Raw genomic sequence first — 24,071 nt, forward strand, 5'->3', positions numbered from 1 at the left:
TAAATAAATAAACTGGATTCTTGTAATGGTTTATTGTTCATATATCCCTTACTTGAATTAACTAATTACCCCAGCCAGTAAAATCAATAATTTAGTTAACGACTTATCATTTAAAATATTTACTCATTAGAATCGATCTATCATTTGATTTAACGCAACAGCTTAGTATGAGAAAAGGTATGAAAAAGTATGTGCGCAAATGATTATCCACGGGTGAAACCTGCAATTCAAAGAACTTTTGGTAAAATTTGCACTACACATCCGAATGTGCCCAAAACAGCATCTACAAACATTTCACATTTCCTGTCATTCTCAGTAAAGTAAATGAAACACTATGGACTCAATGCTGCCCCTTTCTATATATGATAAGGGAACAACATCCTATTTACATAGTTTCACGCTGCCAACAGGCATAGACAAATGATTTTTAATGAGGGGAAAACCATGACCTGGAAACAATTTTAAACAAGTGTGTCAAAAACCACCAGTCCAAGTAATAAAACTTCACTATCATCCTGGAAAAAAAAGAAGAAGATATTATTAACATCAGAATGATCAGATACAACTAGAGAAGTCATAAATTGCAATAATCCATAATCACAGTTTTTAGACAAGATAGTCACAGTAATTTCAATCAACATATAATTTCAATCATGATCACAGTAATCTTCATTTTGATCACTCGTTGAAATGTCTAGGGCCAGATAAAACTACTATGGGAAAATAGAAGAAAAGGAGAGTTGGAAAAAGGGAAACTGGAAACAAACCAGTCCATTAAGATCAGGCAACCCTTTCCAACATTTTATTATTATTATTGTTACTATTCACCATGAACACACAACTAAATGTTTCTCAGTCCAATGATTTACTGTCCAATAAGTTCATTGCTATTATTCTTGGAAGTCACAACTTATACGGCCTACAATTTGGAAGTTATTCTGTATGACTGATTCTGTCATCAATTGTGGCACTCAGGTTAATGAAAATAGAGAATGACTTGTATTACTGTTAAAGAAAAACTAACACATTAGGGAATTGGTAGGTACGGAAAGTAAAATAAAAATAGTAAAAGAAAGGGAGGGGGAGTAGAAAAGCAAAGTAGATGGACACAGAAAGGAAACATACCCTATAAGAAGTATCAATCTATGAACACAAAAACTGAGCCTGCACATAGCACCACCAGAATAAGAATTAAATGTCACCCAGTTATGTCATCTTTAACGCCTGCTTCAATTGTGCAAACGCAGATGGATGCATACTGCTCATTGCAGCATTGAATGATTCTCCATGAATAGCAGCACATGTTTGTAGATTTTCTCTCACACAGTCCTCAAGAGACAGCTGATTGATACGGTCTGAAAATTTGATCTAGTAACAAAATAAATAAATGCATTAGTTCCTTTGTTACTCTCATGATGTACATCATTCAAAAATGGAAATTTCATCTAGTTTTCATAGATTGTTACCTGTCTTTTTCTGAATTCTTTACTAGGAATAGTGCCCTCATCAGGAGACGTGCTGGAGCTTATGTCACCACTGTTATTGAAAATAGACGTGAAGAATTATGTTTTTAAAAAAATTACTGAATGCCATATAAAGCTAGGGAAATCCCCCATTATAGTTTCTAAACCATAAGACTTCCTTCAGAACTAATAAGCTTTTTCAAGTTATGGCAAGTCTCATTATATGAGACCTGCCATCACCAACTATTGCAACAGCTTAAGCTATTAAACAAAAATACATGAATGGTATCTCTAATAAGACTAAAAAACAAAACACATAAAGAAACCAGATCAAGAACAAGAATCAGCCAAGGTTCCTACCTACTACTCTTTACTAAGTGCCAAAAACAGACTACAAGTACAAAAAACTAACCTGGACTCTTCCTCAGTTAAGTCATCATTTCTGCCCAGAATTACACTAGTGCAAACACTGCACATCAAAACATATACAGGGGTCACTTACTCCTTATTTGCAAACAATTAATAATATTTAAAGATTAGTACCTCAAAATTTGATCCAGTTTGTCCAGTACTTGAGGCAGTCTTAACGTCAGAATTATTGAGAGGGCTAAGCCAATTGTCTTCTTCTGGATGGAAGAAACATTATCTACCTGGAAAAATTATATGCATAAATTCACAATAAAGAAAGGATACAAAATTAAATTGGCCAAAATGACCCATTTACACATAACAACTAAATGCCAACTGAAAACTTAATCAGATATTGATCTTTAAGACATGATGTGACATCCTACAGCACATAGCAGAGGACATCATATAAATTCTTCCAGCCATGGGCAAACATTTTTCCCTTACACCCTTGACATGGTGGTGCATATTGCATAAATTAAAAAGTAAATGTATCAAATGCAGCAGAGTAGTGGACCTAGACTAGATCACGATACTGTCAATGAGATTCAAACAAGACACTTCCTTTCCAAAATTATATACACTTCAGACACTTGTACATTCATCAAAAGTCACACAAACATAAATCATTTTAAAGTTGTGGTGTATTAATTAATGCAACTTACAGGTTAGTATAAGCACAGACAAGACAATATGCAATATATTTAGAACAAAACACTGTCTCTAAAGCATAGCCACACCAACCTTATCAACCCAAATGTCAACCAGACAAAGAAGTATATTTTCTTGAACTGGGATGGATGCTGTCTGAAGCAGTTGAGAAGTTGATGGATCTGATGCTAATTGGGCAAGTGAATTTGTATTCATCACCAAAAGCCTAGCCAGGATGGCAGCCGAAGATGCTTTAACAGATGTTTTAGAAGGATCGTGATCATCTCCTCCACTCAAACATATTACTATTAACTTCTGCAATAAAAAATTCAAGGGCTTCAAAAAATTTCTCTACATTGTGAACTATGAAACATTAGTTGAATGATAGATGGGGAAAGGTGTATGCTAGGAGATATCCTTGGAAGAGCTAAAGTGTTGTCAGTTAGTTAGGACAACTAGGTTAACTAACAGTTGGTTAGTTATAACTAACTGTTAGTTAGTTAGTTAAGAAACTATAAATAGAATTGAGAGAAGTTAGTTGGGGGTTAGAGAGAAAATTGAGAAGTGGAGGGTGGGGAGACCTCGAACTCATTTTATATTCTGTCTTGGGTGTTGGAAGCACCATCATAATAATACAATATTTTCCTCTGTTTCTGATCCAGTTCTATCAACTGGTATCAGAGCTTCGATCTTGGAGCTTAGAATTGTTAATGGTGATGAAGACGAACGCGAGAATGGAGACGTGCATGGAAGCCATGGAGAAAGCAATAGAAGAGAATCACAAAGCAATGGAATTGCGGTCGAGTTCGATTGAAGGGATGATACAAAAGCTGGCGGCGGCATGGGAAAAAAAATCTCCTACTACAAACGTCCACACACAGTTGACCAGTAACAGGGGAAAAGATTGTATTATTATGGTGGTGCTTTCAACACCCAAGACAGAATACAAAATGAGTTTGAGATCTCACCACCCTCCACTTCTCAATTTTCTCTCTAACCCCTAACTAACTTCCCTCAATTTTATTTATAGTTTCTTAACAAACTAACAATTAGTTATAACTAACTAACAATTAGTTTTCCTAGCTATCCTAACTGATTGACGACACTTTAGCTCTTCCAAGGATATCTCCTAGCATACACCTTTCCCCATCTATCAATTTCGAGCCTGGGAAATCCTTTTCAGGTGTTGTTAGCACTGGAACAAGAAGAGACAGTGCAAGGTTTCATAGGCCAATTTGAGAAGTATGTTGGAATGGTTGGCTGGTTTGGGTGAGGTTGAGGCGAACTTTGAGAAATTAACATTATAGAGGAATTATTAGATGAAATTGAAGGACCTGAATGGTTTTCAAAGCTGGATTTGCACTCTGGTTATCCCCAGATCTGAATGAAAGAAGAGGATGTCCAGAAAATAGCTTTTAGGACACATGAGGGTCACTACGAATTCTTGGTTGTGCCATTTGGGTTAACCAATACGCCATCCACCTTCCAAGCACTCATGAATGAGGTGCTTTGACCTTTTCTGCGACAATTTGCATTGATCTTCTTTGATAATATTCTGGTATATAGTCGCAGTTTGAAGGATCACAACATGCACCTGAGGGCAGTATTGCAAGTGCTGCAGCAACATGAATTGAAGGTGAACAGGAAAAAATGTAACTTTGGCCAGAATTCTCTAGAATATTTGGGGCATATCATCTCAAGAAGGGGTAGAAGCTGACCCAAGTAAACTGGTAGCAATGACTAATTGGCCCAGACCTAAGGATGCTAAAGGTTTAAGGGGATTCTTAGGGTTGACAGGCTATTGCAGGAGGTTTGTGAAGGATTATGGGAAAATTGCACAGCCCTTGAACGCTCTGCTAAAGAAGGATGCATTCCAATGGAAGGAAGAAACCACTCAGGCTTCTGAAGAGCTTAAGGCAGCAATGAAGAAGATCCTTATCTTGGCGGTACCAGACTTCTTGATGTGATCTTACTAGAAGTGAATCGCTTGATACATGTCACAAAGTTTGGATGACGCCACTTCCAGAGAGGGAAGATAAGTCAGGGTAGACGTCACAAGGATTATCTTGATAAGTCCGAGATTGGTTCAACAAGGAACCCAGAGAGCTTTCACAAAATATTCGCAAAATGTCAAAAGTTCCTCTATTGAAAACGAGTTCAATACATATAGTGTATCTGAGGTGTAGCTGGAAAGGCACCGATTTTATTTAATTTAAAATTAAAACGAAAAATAGAAAGAAAATAAAATTAAAACGAAAAATAGAAAGAAAAAAAGGCATGGGCCTTTAAATTAGTTTGGGCCAAAATGACAACGAAAGAATAGAAATAGAAAAAAAAACATATTTGACATGGGTCTTCAAATTAGTTTAGGCCTTCAGCAACAATTAAGGCTCTTGGTAGTACTTTTGGGCCTTCATCATTCTTCACTTGGGCCTTGTTAAGTATGTTTGATACCATTTGTTGGAGGGTATTCTCTGACTGTTTGGTCCTACTCCTAGTCATAGGTCCCTGTATTTGGGCCGTTTTTGGATTCTCATCACTTCTCTAAGAACTTTGTCCTAGAAACTGATGCGTTAGGAACTGGACTAGGAGCAATATTATTGCAAGAGAAACCCTTAGCTTTTTGGAGCAAGGCTCTCTCAGACAAGGCTCAACTCAAGTCAATGTATGAGAGGGAATTGATGGATGTGGTGTTACCAGTGAAGAAATGGAGGCATTATCCGGTGGGTAAGAAATTTATAATTAGAACTAATTAAAGGAGTTCGAAGTTCTTAAATGAGCAGAGGCTTATGAGTGAGGAACAGTTCAAGTGGGCTACTATCCAGACAGTTTTCATTTTCAGCAATTTCAATGGTGCAAGAGGAGGGAATTGGCTGATTGGGAGGAAGAAATACAAGCTTACCTTGAATTATATGAAATTTATCAAGGAATTCTAACTAAAACAACAAAGAAGCCTGGATATGCCATTCGTGGAGGTAAACTATACTTCAAGGATAGATTAGTTCTGTCAAAAAACTCCACTAAAATTCCTCTACTTTTGAAAGAATTGCAAGACTCCCCTTTGGGAGGACACTCAGGGTTTTTTAGAACCTTCAAGAGAGTGGCAAATGTGGTGTTTTGGCAAGGAATGAAGAAAACTACTAGGGATTATGTTGCTGCATGTGAAATCTGTCGGAGAAATAAGACTAGTACATTATCCCCTGCAGGGCTGCTATAACTACTGCCTATTCCAACTAAGGTGTGGACTGATATCTCTATGGATTTCATTGGAGGCTTACCAAAAGCTCAAGGGAAGGACAATATATTAGTGGTAGTGGATAGGCTGACTAAGTATGCTCATTTTTTTGCATTAAGTCACCCTTATACAGCTAAGGAAGTAGCTGAGTTATTCATTAAAGAATTGGTGAGACTGCATGGTTTTCCTGCCTCAATAGTATCTGACAGAGACAGACTTTTCATGAGTCTCTTTTGGAAGGAGTTGTTCAAGAAAGCAGGAACCTAATTAAAGATGAGCACTGCCTATCATCTTCAAACAGATGGACAGACTGAAGTAGCTAACCGATGCTTAGAAGCTTATGAGGTGTTTAACTGGAACCAAACCAAAACAGTGGCCTAACCACTTGGCCTCGGCTGAATTCTGGTTTAATACCAACTTCAATATCTCTACCAAAATGTATCCTTTTAAAGCTTTGTATGGACAAGAACCCCCACTTTTAGTTAAAGGAGCTGACATTCCTTCCAGATTGGAAGAGGTAAATCAGTTGTGTGGACAGAGATGAATTATTACAGGAACTGAGGAACAACTTGCTCAAGGCTCAGGATCAAATGAAAAGATATGCGAATAATCAACGAAGGGAGCTAGTCCTTCACGAAGGAGATTGGGTCTTTTTGAAACTGCAACCTTATAGAATGAAGTCTCTAGCAAGAAAGACAAATGAGAAGTTGGGTCCACGGTTTTATGGACCCTACAAGGTGATACAGTTTGGAGAGGTCGCTTATAAATTGGAACTCTGAGAGGGTAGCAAGATGCATTTGGTGTTCCATATATCTCTGCTCAAGAAAGCGGTTAAGCCCACTTGCTCCCCTCAACTATTACCAACAGCCCTGAATGAGAATTGGGAACTGCAAGTCCAACCAGAGAAAGTAATGCAAAGTATAACTTGAGAAGATGGCAGAAAAGAAGTTCTCATCAAATGGCGAGGCTTACCCCACCATGAAGATAGTTGGGAACTTGCTGATGAAATGCAGGCTGTTTTTCCTCAACTTGACCTTGAGAACAAGGTCCATCTTGAGGGGAGGGGGTATTGATAGATGGGGAAAGGTGTATGTTAGGAGATATTTTTGGAAGAGCTAAAGTGTTGTTAGTTAGTTATAACAGCTAGGATAACTAACTGTAGTTAGTTATAACTATAAATAGAATTGAGAGAAGTTAGTTAGGGGTTAGAGAGAAAATTGAGAAGTGGAGGGTGGTGAGACCTCGAACTCATTTTGTATTCGGTCTTGGGTGTTGAAAGTACCACCATAACAGTACAATCTTTTCCTCTGTTTCTGGTCCAGTTCTTTCATTGAACAGCACATAGTTTGATTTACAATGATATCTATAAGCTAATAACAGACTTACTTGTAAAGTACTGCTAATAAGTGGCGGCACATCCATGGGGAAACACTGTAAAGAGGAAAAATCAAATGAAAATACTGTTTGATGATTTTTAAAATATAAAATAAAGCAAAACTATCAGCCAACTTGTATCAAGACAAAAAAAATTACAGAATAATCCTATATTCAAAATTTAGTCACAACTCACAAGCACAGGAAATTATAATTCCTAAATAAGTAATTAGGTTTTCCACTTAATCAAAAAAAAAAAAAAAAGCATACCAATTGACTTAAGAGCCTCTGGGCATACCTTCGCATAGCGAAGAGCCTCTGGGCAATGGGATACGAAGTTTTTATACCAATTGACTTAAGAACTAAATACAAGAACTTAATTGCCAAAACTTCTATGTTAGTTATAAAACGTAGTAATTTAATTAGATGTGCATTTGGATGGGTTTATTTCTAAAAAGCCAAAAAGGTGGCAATGACATAAAGAAAGCTTTTATGCCAAAAAAATCAGTTTTAATAAATGTCGGAATGATTTTTTGTTGGGTGATTCTTCAGAAGTTAAATATTTAATTGAGTTCCTTTTGAATTAAAAATGCACTTTTTTTAGAAAACTAATCCAAATTGATATTAGATCCATCAATAGGTTATTAAAAATAAATTACTGTCCTACATGATCATAATGGTCCAAAAACAAAAATGCCTAATGCCTTAGAAGCTTAATAAGTTAACCTCAAGATGCTAATGAAGCTAGGAACTATCAAAGCACCCAATCCAAATTCAAACAAAAGCTTAGGGAGAAGAGGAGGAAAAGAAGGAGGTAGAAGATATCAGTAATATTATATTCTTAGTATTGTTAAAATAATGTTTGAGCAGTTGAGTTTGTACTAACAGAATTAGTACTTGACCTAGTATATAGTATGAATAAAGGTATTAGGTTAGACGTTAGAGTATTCTATTACATCCTATCAAATATCAATAATATGCTCAATGCTATTACTGTTTGCTAAACCTATAACTCTTAACAGGAGGCATCGTCATATACCAAAAGTCCCAGCAGTTCATATCCATCATTGTTAGTCTTAAAAATTGAAAAATTTGGAATGACGTACCTGTATTAAGATATCAACCACAGGAAGAACTGAAAGAATGCCTTTGTCGTTGACATTTCCAATAACTAAATCAAGAATTTTAGCAATATTTGTTGCATGCATGCTCAGAAAGTTATTTCCACCCAAAATTATGTAATCTTCAATTATGTTCACAGCAACCTGTACTTCAGATGAAGAGAATGAATTTAAAAAAATCACAAAGATATTAAAATCAGGTCCCCAACAGGCTGTTAGGGTTGGGGACTAACTAAACCAGCAAGAATATGTAACAGTAATAATGATCATAAGCCCAACAAAGTTATCAAGTTGATAAATACAGCACAAAGCAGTGGGATGCCATTGTCTGAAATTTCGATACCACCATCAAATTCAAAACTGAATGATTACACTTTTCACAAACTTAATAATTGTTGACTTATCAGGAACCCAGCTGAAAAAAACTACATTGATTTGCCTTCCATATATAGATTACACAAGTCTGTTTTTCTAGTACATATCCAAGAACAGTTTCCCTATTTTTAGTGCCACTAACACAATCACTGTCTTTCTCTTGAATACAGAGAACATGACTAAATAGTAAATAAAAAATTTATTAGAGTATGGCTAAGTCTGACCTGCAAATGGTCAAAATTTCTTTCCATTATCTCCACAAGGCGTGAAAAATATTGTAACAATTGAGGCACCATTGATGGAGCATGAGAAAGTGTGGCCTCCCATAACTGAAAGGTTATTCAGTTGAATTTTCATGATATACGCTTCACAACAATAGTACTATCTAATAAGTACAAAAGACAGCAGGATTACCAGCATGCTATCTTCTAGGAGATTGAGTTCATCTGGACTATTAATATCAATCCCATTCTCCAGAATTGGCAGTAGTATATTGTAGCAAATGGGTGACTGGTAACCAAGAGCAACCACAAAGTTCCTCAGAGCAACAAGAAGCTGTATCTGCAGCAGACTTTCACCAGAAGACTCCTCCCAGACCTTTCCATAATAAAAGAAATAGAAAGAAGACAAATTCCATTTTGATTAGTCGGGGATTTAACTTTAGCTACTCTGATATGTAACTTGCAGGATAAGACCTAAATAAAATTGTGATTAATAGAGTTGAGAGAATTTGAGAGAGGAGAAAGAATTGAGATTGAGAAATCAATATTGTTCAACCCAAATTGTAACTGATTACAAAACGGTTTATATAGTTGAGGTAACAGTCAACTACACTAACTGTCAACTAACCTTGATTAGTTGATACAGCTGTCACAAGCTGTCATAGACTAACAGACTTAACTGCTAACTAATAACAAACTAACTACTAACTACAGTAGTTAGCCTAACAGCTTATTACTAGAAAGTAAAAGACACATATAGAGTAATGTATACTCCTTATACACTTATAGTCATTAACAAGTTAGCATATTTTTATATGTATTCTACCATCCAAAACAATTTATTCTACATCCTTTGACAAGTGATTCAGGTAAGGCAAAATCAGTTGAATCGTAAAGTTAAATAAAATTAATCATACAGCTTAAGAAAACTTCTTGCTTGAGTTCTTGTAGCTATGTAAACTATGATTTGATCCTAATTATCAAGTTTTTTTTTATTTTATTTATTTTATTGCAACTCCTTTTCTGAAAAGAGAAGAGAAAGACTACACAAATAGTCTGCCTCATTAAAGAAAGACCAATCTTAAATTCTTATTTTCAAAAGAAAATTCATTTTTTAATGAAGGCGGATGAAATGTGTCAAACTGTTTGGTCTGCTGCCCTTCTTTAGGAAAGTCAACCTTGTTCCAGTGCACCCTACCCTCTGCCTCTCCCCCAATGCTGGTCCTCTCATCTTCCATTGTCATCTGGCTCTCTGCTGCAGTGCTTTGTGGTCGTACTGTGCTTTATGTGTTTTGCGTGCTGTGTAATAGGCTGTGTATGTGTAGTCCATTGGTTCATTACATTGTGGGGAGATTCTGAAATTAGCTGGGAAGTGCAACCAGCAATTAATAAAGCAGGAGGACTCTTATGTATATGGAGAGAACAGGCTTTCAGACTAGAAAAGAAGTGCAGTGACTGTGGCTTTATCTACCTAGAAGGGACATGGATTGCAGATGGTGTTAGAGTCTGTATTGTGAATATTTACTTGCCAAGTGATGTGGGTATGGAGAGAAATCTGTGGGATCAAATCAGAACTCTGAGAAATGCCAATTTGGGAGGCTTATGGTGTATTCTAGGTGACTTTAACAGCATAAGAACCACATCTGAAAGAGTGGGCACCAGTCAAAGACAGCAAGATGAGAGAAATATCAAGGAGTTTAATAATTGGATTGCTGACTTAGAAGTTGATGATGTGCCTTGTATGGGGAGAAAATATACTTGGTATAGACTAAATGGGACAGCTAAGAGTAGGCTTGACAGAATTCTAGTCTCTACAGATTGGTTTGATAAAAGGCAAGGCAACACTCAGTTCATCTCGGAAAGGAACTTCTCATGCCATTGCCCTATCTTGTTGTCATCCTCATCTATGGATTGGGGACCGAAACCTTTTCGAGTTCTGGACTGCTGGTCCCATGATAAGACGTTTAGAAAAGTGGTCAGCAAATGGTGGTCAACAAATTCCATAAGGGGCTGGGGTGGTAATGTGCTAAAAGAAAAAATAAAGGGCCTCAAACAAAGATTGAAAATCTGGAACAAAGGGCAATTTGGTGACATTCAGAGGAAGATGATAAGGACTGAAAGGGAGCTGAACTTGCTGGAAAAAGACGGAGAAGAAAGACAGTTGAGTGCTCAAGAAATTAGACTGAAGAAGCAGCTGCAGGAAGAATTATGGGTGGCAGCCAGTTCTCATGAATCCTTGCTTTGACAGAAGTCAAGGACCAAATGGCTTAAAGAAGGGGACTGCAACTCCCGCTTCTTCCACCTCTCAGTTAATTGGAACCGACAACATAGTATGTCTAAGAGGTCTGCTAGTTGATGGCTGTTGGATAGAAGATCCCAGCAGGGTAAAAGAAGAGGTCCGTCAGTTCTATATGAAGAGATTCCGGGAGGTGGAGGGGCCAGACCAAGGTTGGAATGGGTCAGATTTCAGACAATTAACCAGCATCAAAACGAATATCTGGTAGAAAGGTTTCATGAGAAAGAAATAAGAGACGCAGCGTGGGAATGTGGGAGTGACAAGTGCCCTGAACCGGATGGTTTAAACTTCAAATTTATGAAGGAGTTCTGAGATGCAATTAAACCTGATCTGTTCCGCTTCTTGGATGAATTTTATGTAAATGGACGATTTCCGAAGGGAACCAATGCCTCTTTCATTGCACTGATACCCAAAGTGCAGGATCCACAAAACCTCAACCAATATAGGCCTATTTCATTAATAGGAAGTATCTATAAGATTGTGGCCTTAGCAAAAGATTGAAGAAGTATTGTCGGGTGTTATTGATGAGCAACAATCTGCATTTATTGAAGGCAGACACATGCTTCATAGTGTGCTTATTGCAAATGAAGTGGTAGAGGAAGCGAAAAGAGGTAATAGGAGCTGTTTGGTGTTCAAAGCCGACTATGAGAAGGCCTATGATTTAGTGAATTGGGACTATTTGGTGTCTATGCTTAGGAGAATGGGATTTTGTTCTAAGTGGGTTACTTGGATTGTAGGCTGCCTTAACTCAGCCTCTATCTCGGTATTGATCAATGGGAGCTCGTCAGCTGAACTCATCCCCCAAAAGGAACTTAGACAAGGGGACCAATTAACCCCACTTCTGTTTAATATTGTGACAGAGGGCCTAACGGGTCTGATGAGAGAAGCGTTGGATAACACCCAATTGAAGGGATTCATGGTTGGAAGAAATATGGTGGAGATCAGCATCCTTCAGTACGCAGACAATATGATTTTCTTCGGGGAAGCGTCAATGGAAAACATAAAAGCCATTAAAGTGATGCTAAGGAGTTTTGAGCTGGTTTCAGGGCTAAAAATAAACTTTGCAAAAAGTCATTTTGAGCCAATGGGGATGCAATTGCAGTGGATGAGGAACATTGCATCATATCTAAACTGCAGCTTGCTACCTGCACCTTTCTCACACTTGGGTGTTCCGATAGGGGCAAATCCAAGAAGTTGTGTGACTTGGGACCCCATTATCAAAAAGTGAGAGAAAATTGGCGGAGTGGAAGCAAAAGCATCTTTCATTTAAGGGAAGGGTGACTTTGATAAAATCCACCCTGAATTCAATTCCTATTTATTTTCTTTCATTATTCAGGATCCCAAAGAAGATAGTCGACAGGCTAGTGAAGTTGCAGAGGTGGTTCCTCTGGGGTGTAGGAGTAGAGCAGAAGAAAATCGCGTGGATAAGTTGGGAATCAATATGCCTATCAAAGGAGAAAGGAGGTTTGGGAATTAGGGATTTGAACAAATTTAACGGCGCTCTTCTAGGAAAATGGAGATGAAACCTGTTTAATCATCAAGAAAAATTGTGGGCTAGAGTGTTGACTCAAAGTACGTGGGATGGAGGAGCCTGTATGTAGAAAGGAGGAATTTTGTTGAATCTGTGGTGGAAGGACCTTCATGATATGTGCCATGGGTCGGGGGAGGATAGCTGGTTTAAATCGATACAAGATGGAGTGTGGGATGTGGTTCAAAAGTCAGATTCAGGGAAGATGGGTGGAAAAATGATGGGATTCCGTTAACGATAAAATATCCTAGGCTTTATCTAAATTCGAACCAGCACAACACATACATTCAGCAGATGGGGAGCAGTGTAGAGGGAGCATGGGAATGGTTTCTGCTGTGGAGAAGATTACTGTTTGAAGCTGAGATAGGTATGAGTGCAAATTTTTTGGAAGAAATCCAAGGAGTCACCATAAATGCCCACCAACAAGACAAGTGGGTGTGGCTGAATGATCCAAGTGGGATATATACTGTCCATAGTGCATACAACCTGCTGGACAATGGCTCAAGAGATGAGAATCTGGATGGGGCATTTAAAGACATATGGAAGTTAAAAATCCAGAGCAAAGCTGCCTTTTTTGCGTGGAGACTGATAAGGGACAGATTGCCCACTAAGTCCAACTTCTGCAAGAGAAATGTTGACATAAATGACAAAATGTGCCCATTCTGCAGGGATAAGGGACAGATGACAGCTCATTTATTTTTCAGCTGTCCTAAAATTCAACCGATTTGGTGGGAATCATTGTCTTGGATTAACATGGTCGGGCCTTTGCCAAATAACCCAAGACAGCACTTTCTTCAGCAATCATTTTGTAATTTGTACCAGCTTTCTTGGTATTAGAATTCAGCGTGGGATCACCTGGTGGATTTCCCTAACTTGGTGTGTATGGCACCACAGGAATAGGATGATCTTCTCAAATGACACAGCCTAAAGTTAACAAGTTGATGGAGGATGCTATTTTTTTCTGCTGGACTTGGATGAGAAACCTAGAAAATGGTTTCGATATACCTTTTCACCATTGGTCCAGTAATATCAGGGACGGATTTGTAATCAGGGGAAATTAGGATTAGGTGTTGGGTGGATTTACTAAATCTCCATAGTCAGATTTCTGGTTCCTTAATTGCCTGCCAGGTAGTGTGTATTAGGGAACCATACTTCTGCTTGGGAGAGTATTGACATGCATATATATCAGTACCACTGGTACTGTTTTATCATATTAATATATACTATTATTTTTTGCTGATAAAAAAAAAATGTTAGCTATATTCTTAAGTTTATACATTTAAATTCGTCAATTATGTCAGGAGTTATTTGACTTTAAAATGCTAATATCTAGATATTTGTAATCTTCTCTTAAATGAAAAATATGTGCTATTTTTCATTATTGATGAAGAAGCTCATAATTCAAGATATATTTTGATTTGTGATCTGGAATATAAGCCTTCCAATTCATGATTGATTCCCAAATATGTTGATCTTAGAATGTAGCTTGGAACCTAACTCAACCCCAAAAGCTAGCTCATGGGATGAGGGTTGTCCATCATTTATATATTCTATCTTTGCTATATCTCTATAGCAAATATGGGAGTCGGGTTTTTCCCAATAGTTAAAGATCTCACATCGACTAGTGATAAGGCTAAATAATGTATACAAGTGCAAGGTAATCCTCACCTTCCAAGTCAGTTGGGGGGGGTTGAATTAGGCCTAAACCCAAATTCTAATTTGGTCTCGAAGCCTATCCTAGCAATTATTTTTGGGCCTTTATTGGACCATCACAAACATTCAATCCTACAAATTTCACACTCAAGATGTCCAGTCCTCAGCATGAGGGGGGTTTTGAAGATTCCACATCGACTAGTGATTAGCCAAAGTAGTGTATGTAAGTATGGGGAAATCCTCCCCTTACAAACCAATTTTGTGAGGTGGAGTTAAGCCTAAACCCAAATTCTAATTGCTATTTTTCATTAATGGTAAGAATCTCATAATTCAATATATGCTTTGATTTGTGATCTGGAAAATAAGCCTTCCCATTCACGATTTGATTCCTGATTTAATAACCATGATGTGCATATTAAATCAACCCTAAATTTCTCCTGAATAACTCATCCAAATTATGTTTGGCATGTCATCTCACAAATTTTTTATCTTTAGCAGCAAATTAGTAATAAACTTAGAGACTTGTACACAAATCAGAGCATCAAACCAATGAGTTGATTTATTTACTCATGACATACCTATTTTCTATTAAAGAAACTGATTCACAATTCACTAAAAAAGAGGGGAAAAAAATGAACCTTTTTCTTTCATTGAACCTAACCAAGTATTAAAATACAAAAGTTAGAAGACAAAATAAAATAAAAGACTGGATATTTCTAGTGTTACCTTCTGAAAAAATTGCACCAACTTGTTTGCAAATGGAATAACTTCACTAACATGTCCGATGAGGATAGAGATCAAATTCAAAATCTGAACCTGAAGTAATATTTAAAAACAAAATGAACAACAGTTCACTAATAGAATCAAATGTGCCGATAAAAAAAATAGGATCAAATGTTGAACGAAAATTCAGTTTCAGATTATAATTAACACAATATATGTTTGCTCTTGCCAGGCAGATAAATTTTAGTAATGTGGAAGAAAATGTAATGTGCCTGTGTAGTCAAGGGCACTTAGAAGTTGAGGTGATGCCCCTTTAGTGAGGCACTCATCTCAGCTGCCTTAGACAAGATGCTAGTCTTTAGCAACTAACTGATAACAAAAAGTTCCAAAACCCCAGCCATCTATAACTTGCTAATTAAAAGGGAGGTCAAACAATGAATGGTCCATACTGGCTAGTAACATCCATGCCGGCTGCAAGGATCAAATGATGTCATTGGGATCAACCAAAAACCAAATATTTAGCAAAACTATTTAAAGCAAGGTCTAGTTTGTTGTAACCAGAAATTGATGCAGAAGTTAACGTATCTAAACTACGGCCTACTTGCTACATCCATCCAAGGGCAAAACAAAGAAAGTTCACTATTATAAATGCATATTTTAAGGAATAGCCATTCATCACCCAAACTGTAATTCCAATAGACCCAATTCCTCACTGTTGCTGAGGTTTACAACCTTAGTATGAGATTAGTACACTACATAACCCTCAGCGTCCACCACAAATGTTCTTGAAAATTGCTTGCCAGTGCAGACTATTTGGGTGGGGTCACATGACAGGCTAGGTCAGTGAGTTTTAAACTCCCAACCAAGGAGAATTATTTCCTTCGTACCCTGCATTACACCTTTTCAATAGTGTCTAAAATAATTTAGTTTTCAATCAAGAAGGAAAAAGTTCCCAGTATTTACCTTTGAATCGAATTCCTGAACTTCCTCGAACAACTTAAAACATGAATCCCAACAAATAGGAAGAAGATCAACAAACTCCCTTTCCGAAAAGTTTGCATCTTCGATATGCAAACATAGGGATCGACATGCTGCCAGCTAAGAAAAAAATATTCACATGGTTAGTCCAAAACAAGATAAAGGATATACACGTTGAACTAGCAGAGAAACATAAGTAATAATAATAAGAAAACAGTATACATGTCTATGTAACATACCCGGACAGATAAATCTTTGCCCTGTAACAATCTGATTAATGCACAGTATACAGGCCTTTTTGTATCATCTTTGATCTGTTAAGCATAGAAGAGACATAATAAAGTGAATACAAATGAATTTTTCCTTATTTGAAGGTTTTAGATGGATTAAGAGAATAATGAGTTATTTTACTGTCATAAACCTTTACTGAACCAACATAGAAATATAGGTTTTGAATTTCACAACACTGGGGACATGAAAGAAAATAAGAAAGGTTCTCATCAAATCTTTTAATAAAATTTTTTTTTGGTCAGCAAAGATATATATATATATATATATATGAAAAATGAATCTGAGTACCAGAGGTACCGTGATTACAACAAAAATGCAGATAAGTGGTTCCCAAGCCAGACTAGACAATTGAAGCAGTCTTGCTGGGAACCACATAGACAGTTTGGTTATACATCTATCAATACACTATGACTGCTTTCCTTGTCTAAATACAAAAGCCTCTCTAAGATTAGATGACCACTGATTGTAGTGAGATATAGAATCTTTCTCATAAAGCAACTCAATAAATTGAATTGTGAAATTTTGAAGTTTATTCATAAAGCAACTCAATAAATTATATACCTCAGAAACCCACTGCCCCAAAATTACAGCAACTTTACGATGAATGATACGCAAATTTGGATGTTCATTTGAGAGTTCGAGTGATAAAGCACCATTAAACCTGCAAATATTTTAATAGTTAATAGTCAGAGTACTTTAAAATCCAGCGACAGCCTAACAAAAGAAGGGTCTAAGATCAAAAAAATATTTTAATAGTTAATAGATTAAATAAATATAAATCTGAGCCATTGAATAAGTTAACTCTAGTGACTTGTTGCAAGTTAGATTGCCTCGTATAGCTCCCGTAATGTGTGTTTTATGTGTAGATCTGACACTGAAACTGTGCCTCATTCTTTTTTCCAGTGTAGCTGTGTGATTATCTTAGAACAACAAACTTACTTTGGTTGAGAATGAGATTTGGGTGTCCTAATTTGTTTGATCAGCTTCTACTTTCAAGGGTTTGATAAGAAGGAAAATAACCGGTTGTGGCAATATTCCATTGCAGTTGGGAAATGCAGCCAGATGTTTGAAATAAGCAATCAGGGGATTGTAACTTATCACAGGATGAAACTTTGTAAAGAGTTCCATTACCAGTGGGTGGCTCTGTGATTTCTTGGGTTACTAAAGTCCAGGCACGACAAAATTGAAAGATCTTCAATTTTTTAGGAATGACAAGATCGAAATATGGATGACTTACGTCAATAAAGCATAGTAGCTTTGAACTTACCAGTCTTTAAAACTCAGATAGTTTGAGAGTTCATAATAAACATAAGCAGTAGCACCATAAGCAGCATCTTTAAGAAGCAATGCAGGAGTAATTTCCGTCACTGGAGTTGGGCAATTATTCATAGACTCTTGAAGAAGAGAGACCACAACAGGACCTAGCAACTAAAAATAACAGTCACAACCACACCCATATTAATCTATAGTCAACCCAGTCAATGATTGAAATATCTCAACAAGTGAAAATACACGATAACCTGTGATGTTTAAATGGCACCTACTTGGCTATTAGTTTCAAATAATACAATGTACAAAGCTTCAGCACATGGCCTCAATTTTTCTGTCCACTGAACCATATCCTGCTCATGGTGAAAAGACTCGGGGTTACGATACCACTCTTCCAAATCACTTGCTGTCAGAACAAAATACCTGTTGAAAGATAAAGGCATTAGTCTGGTAATAGAGTGCATAATCATAAGGAGAAATATCACTAAATCTCAAAGCAAATTACAATCATATAGTTGAATAACAGAAGCTCATCACCTCCAAAATATAAGAAAAAAAAAGTTTCATTTTATATCTCCTAATTAGTAATCAATGAATTTCAAAACCCACATTGACACCTTAAATTGCTCACAGCTCAGTAAAATAAGTACAAACTTGCATACCACTCAATCTAGTAAAAAAAAGGAACCTCTAAAAAATGACTTCTTGACAAGGGTTCTCTTTCACTGATTTGGAGAAATCAAATGGCTTGGAAAAACTCCTTTCTTCTAATTTGACTCTATTTGCATAAAACTTAACATTTATAAACACATAGCATACCTTTAGGCCTCACTCAATTTAGAAAACAGACAAACAAGTAAAATAAGCAAGTCAAGAAGGGGTTGCAAAGTGAATACCTCGATATCAATACATTACACAAGTGGACTATCCGTTCAGTGGGAAGAAGGGAAGTTAAAACACCACCAACAGCACTGGAAATGTTTTTCTTCATCAGCTCCAGTGTAACTCCATTTTCATCCATCACCCTACCAGTAAGACTTGGCTTGTACTCCTTACATTCCAGAATATTTTTAATCATCACCATACACTGAATGAGAAATTGCTCAAATGACAACAGATATGGCTCAGGATCTGTTATCCTATTCAAACAGAAGTCCAAGACGGATGAAAGCACAAATTTATCACCAAATGAGTACGGATGTCTGCCCTGAAAGGCAACTAAAATTTTCATCAACTTGGTACATGCCCTCTTTACAAAGTCCCAAAATTTAGGATATTGCTTTTGAAAAGACGAATCTGCAAACAACCAAAATGTCTTGTAAGAATAAAAGGAAGAAAAAAAAAGTAACATTTTATGCACAAGAAAAGGCACAGAAAGTAGATAAATAATATTTTACTTTTCTTGGACTATATATGAGAACTAGACATTGTAGATTGTAGTCTGACTAGGGAAGGAAATATTAGAATTTAAAGGTTCAATTTTTTCCGCACAGCATCTCATCACATAGCAAATAGATAGCATTTATTACTTGCAAAAAAAAAATGAGAAAAGCAAAAACTAATGTACTACAGTCCTGGGTACTGAAAGATAAAGATAGATTAAGAAACACAAACATGGTTATAAAGATATATGTTAAATATTCAAAGCTACAAAAGCCATTGCCAGAGATTAGAGAAAAGGTAGTCAATGTATTTGCCCATTGTGCTTTACAAAAACATCATTTTAAGGGTCATTCACCCCTTGTTTATTTTTTCCCTGTAAATCCACTATCTACCTCAGTATATTTTTAACTTTGCTATATTTATTTATTTTCTGTTTTTTGTTGTCTTCACACTTCACTATGCAATATCCACACCCATAGAGTATTGCTGGTCTTGCAGCTGTCAAGGAGAATTTTCCTTTGAATTTGATAGACACTTTCCAATAAAAAGTTATGCTCAATTTTTCCCCATTTCATCCAGCCAGCTTGACTATTATGTGTGACATTTTGTCCACAAGGACCACAACTCAAGTTTAGAACTTACTCCTCCTGACTCACCAACTAAGATAATATCATCCAACTTCAGGCAAAATGATGCATTAAAGCATGTTTGAACTGTCTCCAAAGAACAAATCATCCAACTCTAGGGTGTGCCTAAGTACATTCAATCCGAAGTTAAAGAGTGTGTGGAGACACAGTTGGCCTATGGTACAATCTTCCATTACACCTCCACAAGTTTGTATACCAATTAAATGAAAATTATTTACACCATGTTTGGATCATCAAAATCCCAGCTAAAAATATAACGTGAATATTTACACCATGTTTGGATCATCAATATCCCAGCTAAAAATATAAAGTGAAGTCTCCATTACACATTATCAGTCTACAAAACTGTAACTTGGCATGCTTATATGTAGCACGCTATGAAGAAACGACTTTTGTCCAGGAACCGAATGATTCTTAATGTTTTCATTTTACAAACGTTTATAACTTAGTTATTTATACTAACTTAAACACAAGGATGAACTATATACACAAGAAATAGAAGTCTCACAGTATGGAAGGAGTGATTGAATGGCACTCAAGAGCACAGGTGAGACTTCCTTGACTGGCCGAACCTCCTACAAAATAGTAATATATGGCCCAATACCTTAAATTTTGAATTTATCAATTTGAAAAAAAATAAAAGGGTGCTAAACTTCAAGACACAGAAATCATCATAGAGAATTAAAACAAGAGATGGATAGATAACTACCTGAAAACACTTTGAATCACTTTGAAATCCTGAAATAATTAATTGCCGAACAATCTTCGAACATAACAGCCATCTCTCACATGTAAGATAAAGTTCATGAGGCTGATCTTCAGCATTCAAATTACAGCTTCGAGAAAGAGACGAGAAACCATGCAGTATTGTCTGCACATCACTTTGCCAAAGGCGCCAGCTATAATCAAAGAAATGGGATGATATCTGCCAAACAAATTGGTTGAATATTTGAATATATTATATTTTCTAAGTCATGCACAGGTACTAAACAGTAATCTTATGGTATAAGAACTACGTCAATCAGAAGCAGAATTTTGAGGCAGAAAGGTGAAGATGCAAAAAATAGGGGAAACAATAAAATGGAATACAATATAAACCCCAACAGAGCCTATATGCTAGACCTTACGTACTTCATAAGGCTGGATAAGAGCAACCATTGAAAAAATTAAGAATGAAGTACCAAACATAAAAAAATAATGGATTTCAATACAACTTATAGCACATACACCCCGCCATTCATTCTGGCTCTTTATCATTACGAAAGAACAGTTATCCTTGGTGATGTTAGTATTGAGCAGTGACAAACTTAAGTTGACAGCGGCATCAAATGCTTTTATCTAGCTAATGTAGTTGATATAGATAGAGACCACCTAAGACATACAACACATTGCAATAAATTGGACTCAAGTACCTGGCTCTACTCAATGCTACATATCCTTTACTGATATTCCTCTTATATATATTAAATTCATCACCCTCTTGGCAGGATTAAATTAGTAAATAAAGTTCCTCTTAATCTACCACAATCAACTCAAAATTATTAACTTAATGGTTTAAATTAAAAAATGACCCACAAAAGGCAATGAGACATACTCCCATGCAGATATGCCTAAAATTGAAGACACACTAGGTTGAGTGATACACATCCCTTCCAAAACGAAAAAACAAATTAAGCTACCCCTATAGACCTTAACTACTAGATAGTTGGGACAACCTTTAAAGGGAGAGTGGCGATACTGCCTCCTCAAAAGTTTAATGTATCGAGCCATAGAGCCTTCAAATACCTACATCCAAGTTTCCAACAACTCACCAATAGAACCTCCTCGCTACCCTTGTAAGAACAAGTTAAAACATATTATGAAAAAAGTCATGCATATTTGTGACTTTGTATATGTGTAGCCAAGATCTCTTCATTATGCTGACAGCAAATCTGTCTAAACAAGGTTTTCTTTTATATAGAAGATTTTTTTCTCCAAAGAACAAGAAAGACAATATTATTATTGAGGCCTGCATTTTATTCCAATAATGGCAGAAAACATTTAGCAAGTTTTCAATGTACAGCATAAAGGCAAAGATTTAGACGGTTGAAAGCAATAATAAACAAAAAAAAGAATAACAGAAGGAATTGCACCTCTGCAAAGTTGCGTTGGTCTGATGTAAGGCGTTTTGTGGACAACTCCTTTAAGGTCCTAAATAAAATCAAAAAGATTCGATGGGAGGCAAGAACATTTGCTGATTGAAGTTGTTGTGATAAAACCAAAAAGATATCTGGCCTGAGGAGTCATTAAATTAGCATATCAATATATAGGACTTGCTTTAAGAAGAATGTTAAAATCAGAAAAATGCATAGAAGCCAAACATTAAGACAGCTCATAACATGTATGCAGCAAAAAACCATGCATGTTGATAATGCCTCTCAAAGAAAACTAAAAAACTGAAACATTATTTTGTTTGAATATTAAAAATTTATTAAAGACAATTTAGACAAATCATTTTGTAAGGTATGAATTGCATAGGAAATTAAAACCCATTAGACAAAACATATTGCCACGGAGTTCATTAAGATAAATAGTGAATCAAAACAAACAATGAAAGAGAGAAGTAAAAGGTGAGAGGGGGTGAAATTTCAATTGCGGTATTAGACACTGTAAATATTCTTGAAAACCAAAGAAATAAATGCCAAAAAGTACCATTCTTTGGGATAATCAATGCGAGCGATTTTGGAGATGAGCACCGCCAGCATCAGAGCTATCTGCATTTTAAAAAATGAAAGGGGTTAGAAGTAGTAAATATCTACAACTCATCACAATTCACAAGCATAGCCAATAAAAATAAAATACCAAACATTTGAAATGCATACTGGGGAGAAGGATGGCTAGTATCATTTACCATTAAGTCTAACCAAAACCATGCGTCCATGTCTCCATGACAAAGTATCTAAAGATCAGAATGTCCGTCACAATGGAAGGTCACAACTTGTAACCCATGCAAATTGAACAGCATGGGCTATGAATCAATCAACCCATCACCGAACAACAAAGAACATTTCTAGAACCAAAGTAACTAATGAACTTGGCATTGAGAAAATAGCAACACTCTAAACCTCGCCAAGTACGAAATCACTAATAGGCACTGCCCAAGACATAAAACACAGCCACTAAAAGAAAGAAAAACAAAAGCACCTGATCATTCTCTTCTCTCGAGTACATCAACAACTTCTGCCTCAGGTGCATTTTCTCTTCATTGCTAATTCCCCTGAACAAAACGAAGAAAAACACATTAAAAAAACCACATTACTATCCACACAATGTTGCATGTATGATTCAGCTAGATTTTCACACAAAAACAACTTTGCAACTCAGCTACCAATACTAAAAACCAATAAAAAAAAGGGACTTCTAAGCGGCATTTCGATTATACATTTTTTTCATTTTATTTTGTATTTACTGCAGAGAAAGGTAACAGAAACAAACGTTCCCTAACAACAAAACTCAGAAGCGCTTACGAGGAATCGCGGCGGTGGCGCCAGTAGCGGTTGACGCTGTTCTTGAAATAGACGGTGGCCATCATGCGCACATCCGTTTGCGACGCCAAATCCTTCGCGGTAATCACTTCCTGCGGTTCCATTCACAGAAGCCAAAACCTCAAAAAACGAAACATAAAGCGCAATGCAAACTTCATCGGAACCCTAAGAGAGAGAGAGAGAGAGAGAAAGAAACGTTACGAGGAGGCAGGAGCAGAAGCCAGGCCTGGACTCCGATTGCGCAAGCGCGTCCTCCGCCGGACCGCGGAGGCGGTGATCGGCGCTCATGGAATTCGAAAGCAGCGAGTACATCGCTGCCACGTCGGAAGCCGAAAGCGCCATCGGCGACGGTGGTTGAAGGGAAGTGTTGGTTTCTCTAAGATTTGATTTGAAGAGTGTGTGAGTGAGTGAAATCTGTGTTAAGTGAAAGAAGGATTTGTTTTGTAAATATTTGTAGCTAACTAGAAATGAAAGATATATATATATATATAGAGAGAGAGAGAGAGAGAAAGAGGAAGGAGAGTGAGGAGAAAGTGTTTGTGTTTGTGTCTGAGAGAGAGAGAGAAGAAGGAGAATGAGGAGAAAGTGTTTGTGTGTGTGTCTGAGAGAGAGAGAGTAGATAGTTTGTTGAATAGAGAGAGCGTTTAGCAGACAACAAAAATGGGAGTGTGGAGGCTAATAATTGGGACCCATGGCGTCGTCATAAGCGTTTCGGATTCAGACCAAGCAGCGTAGCTGCGCCATTTAGTCCCTTTTCTGCCAACTCGGAATGCTTTTTCTTTCTTCTCTCTTGCTTTCTTTGGTTTCGGTCCATTCCTAAAACAGTGATGGGCTGGCTCATTTTGTGTGTGTGATGAGGGTGATTCCTATGACAGATAAACTTGTAATGAAAAGCCACAAAGGTCATCATACATGGATATTAACATAGACA

At 36.8% G+C, this 24,071-nt stretch overlaps 1 protein-coding gene across 3 annotated transcripts; it reads right to left on the reverse strand.

Moving 5' to 3' along the window:
• Window positions 1–226: 226 nt before the first annotated feature.
• On the reverse strand, window positions 227–24,003 carry LOC100780767 (importin-11). 3 transcript variants are annotated; one of them, XM_014770815.3, is made up of 24 exons: window positions 23,342–24,002; window positions 23,123–23,232; window positions 22,800–22,872; window positions 22,308–22,369; window positions 21,749–21,890; window positions 20,326–20,541; window positions 20,125–20,191; window positions 18,483–18,882; window positions 17,862–18,009; window positions 17,585–17,745; window positions 16,879–16,978; window positions 16,266–16,340; window positions 16,012–16,146; window positions 15,052–15,141; window positions 9,042–9,224; window positions 8,852–8,956; window positions 8,238–8,396; window positions 7,144–7,188; window positions 2,616–2,858; window positions 2,007–2,113; window positions 1,876–1,932; window positions 1,467–1,536; window positions 1,126–1,368; window positions 227–515 (listed from the first exon to the last, which is right to left on the reverse strand). In XM_014770815.3, the coding sequence occupies exons 1-23, from the start codon at window positions 23,480–23,482 to the stop codon at window positions 1,207–1,209; spliced, it is 3,051 nt and encodes a 1,016-aa protein (XP_014626301.1). In that variant the 5' UTR covers window positions 23,483–24,002; the 3' UTR covers window positions 227–515; window positions 1,126–1,206. The 3 variants fall into 3 exon arrangements, with proteins under 3 accessions (XP_014626301.1, XP_003552264.1, XP_040867638.1); XM_003552216.5 differs by having other exon boundaries at window positions 2,616–2,837; window positions 23,342–24,000; XM_041011704.1 differs by lacking the exon at window positions 2,616–2,858 and having other exon boundaries at window positions 23,342–24,003.
• Between the last annotated feature and the right edge of the window lie 68 nt (window positions 24,004–24,071).

Source organism: Glycine max, chromosome 18, assembly GCF_000004515.6.
Source record: "Glycine max cultivar Williams 82 chromosome 18, Glycine_max_v4.0, whole genome shotgun sequence".
Lineage (NCBI taxonomy): Eukaryota > Viridiplantae > Streptophyta > Magnoliopsida > Fabales > Fabaceae > Glycine > Glycine max.

Bases quoted from the DNA above. Each gene is read 5' to 3' on its own strand.
- LOC100780767 (XM_014770815.3), bottom strand. From the start codon at position 23,482: ATGGCGCTTTCGGCTTCCGACGTGGCAGCGATGTACTCGCTGCTTTCG. The intron at 22,370-22,799 runs GTGCTTTTGTTT...TTTAAAATGCAG, and splicing joins CGAGAGAAGAGAATGATCAG to ATAGCTCTGATGCTGGCGGT. The intron at 8,397-8,851 runs GTCAGACTTAGC...TCTGAAGTACAG, and splicing joins GAAATTTTGACCATTTGCAG to GTTGCTGTGAACATAATTGA.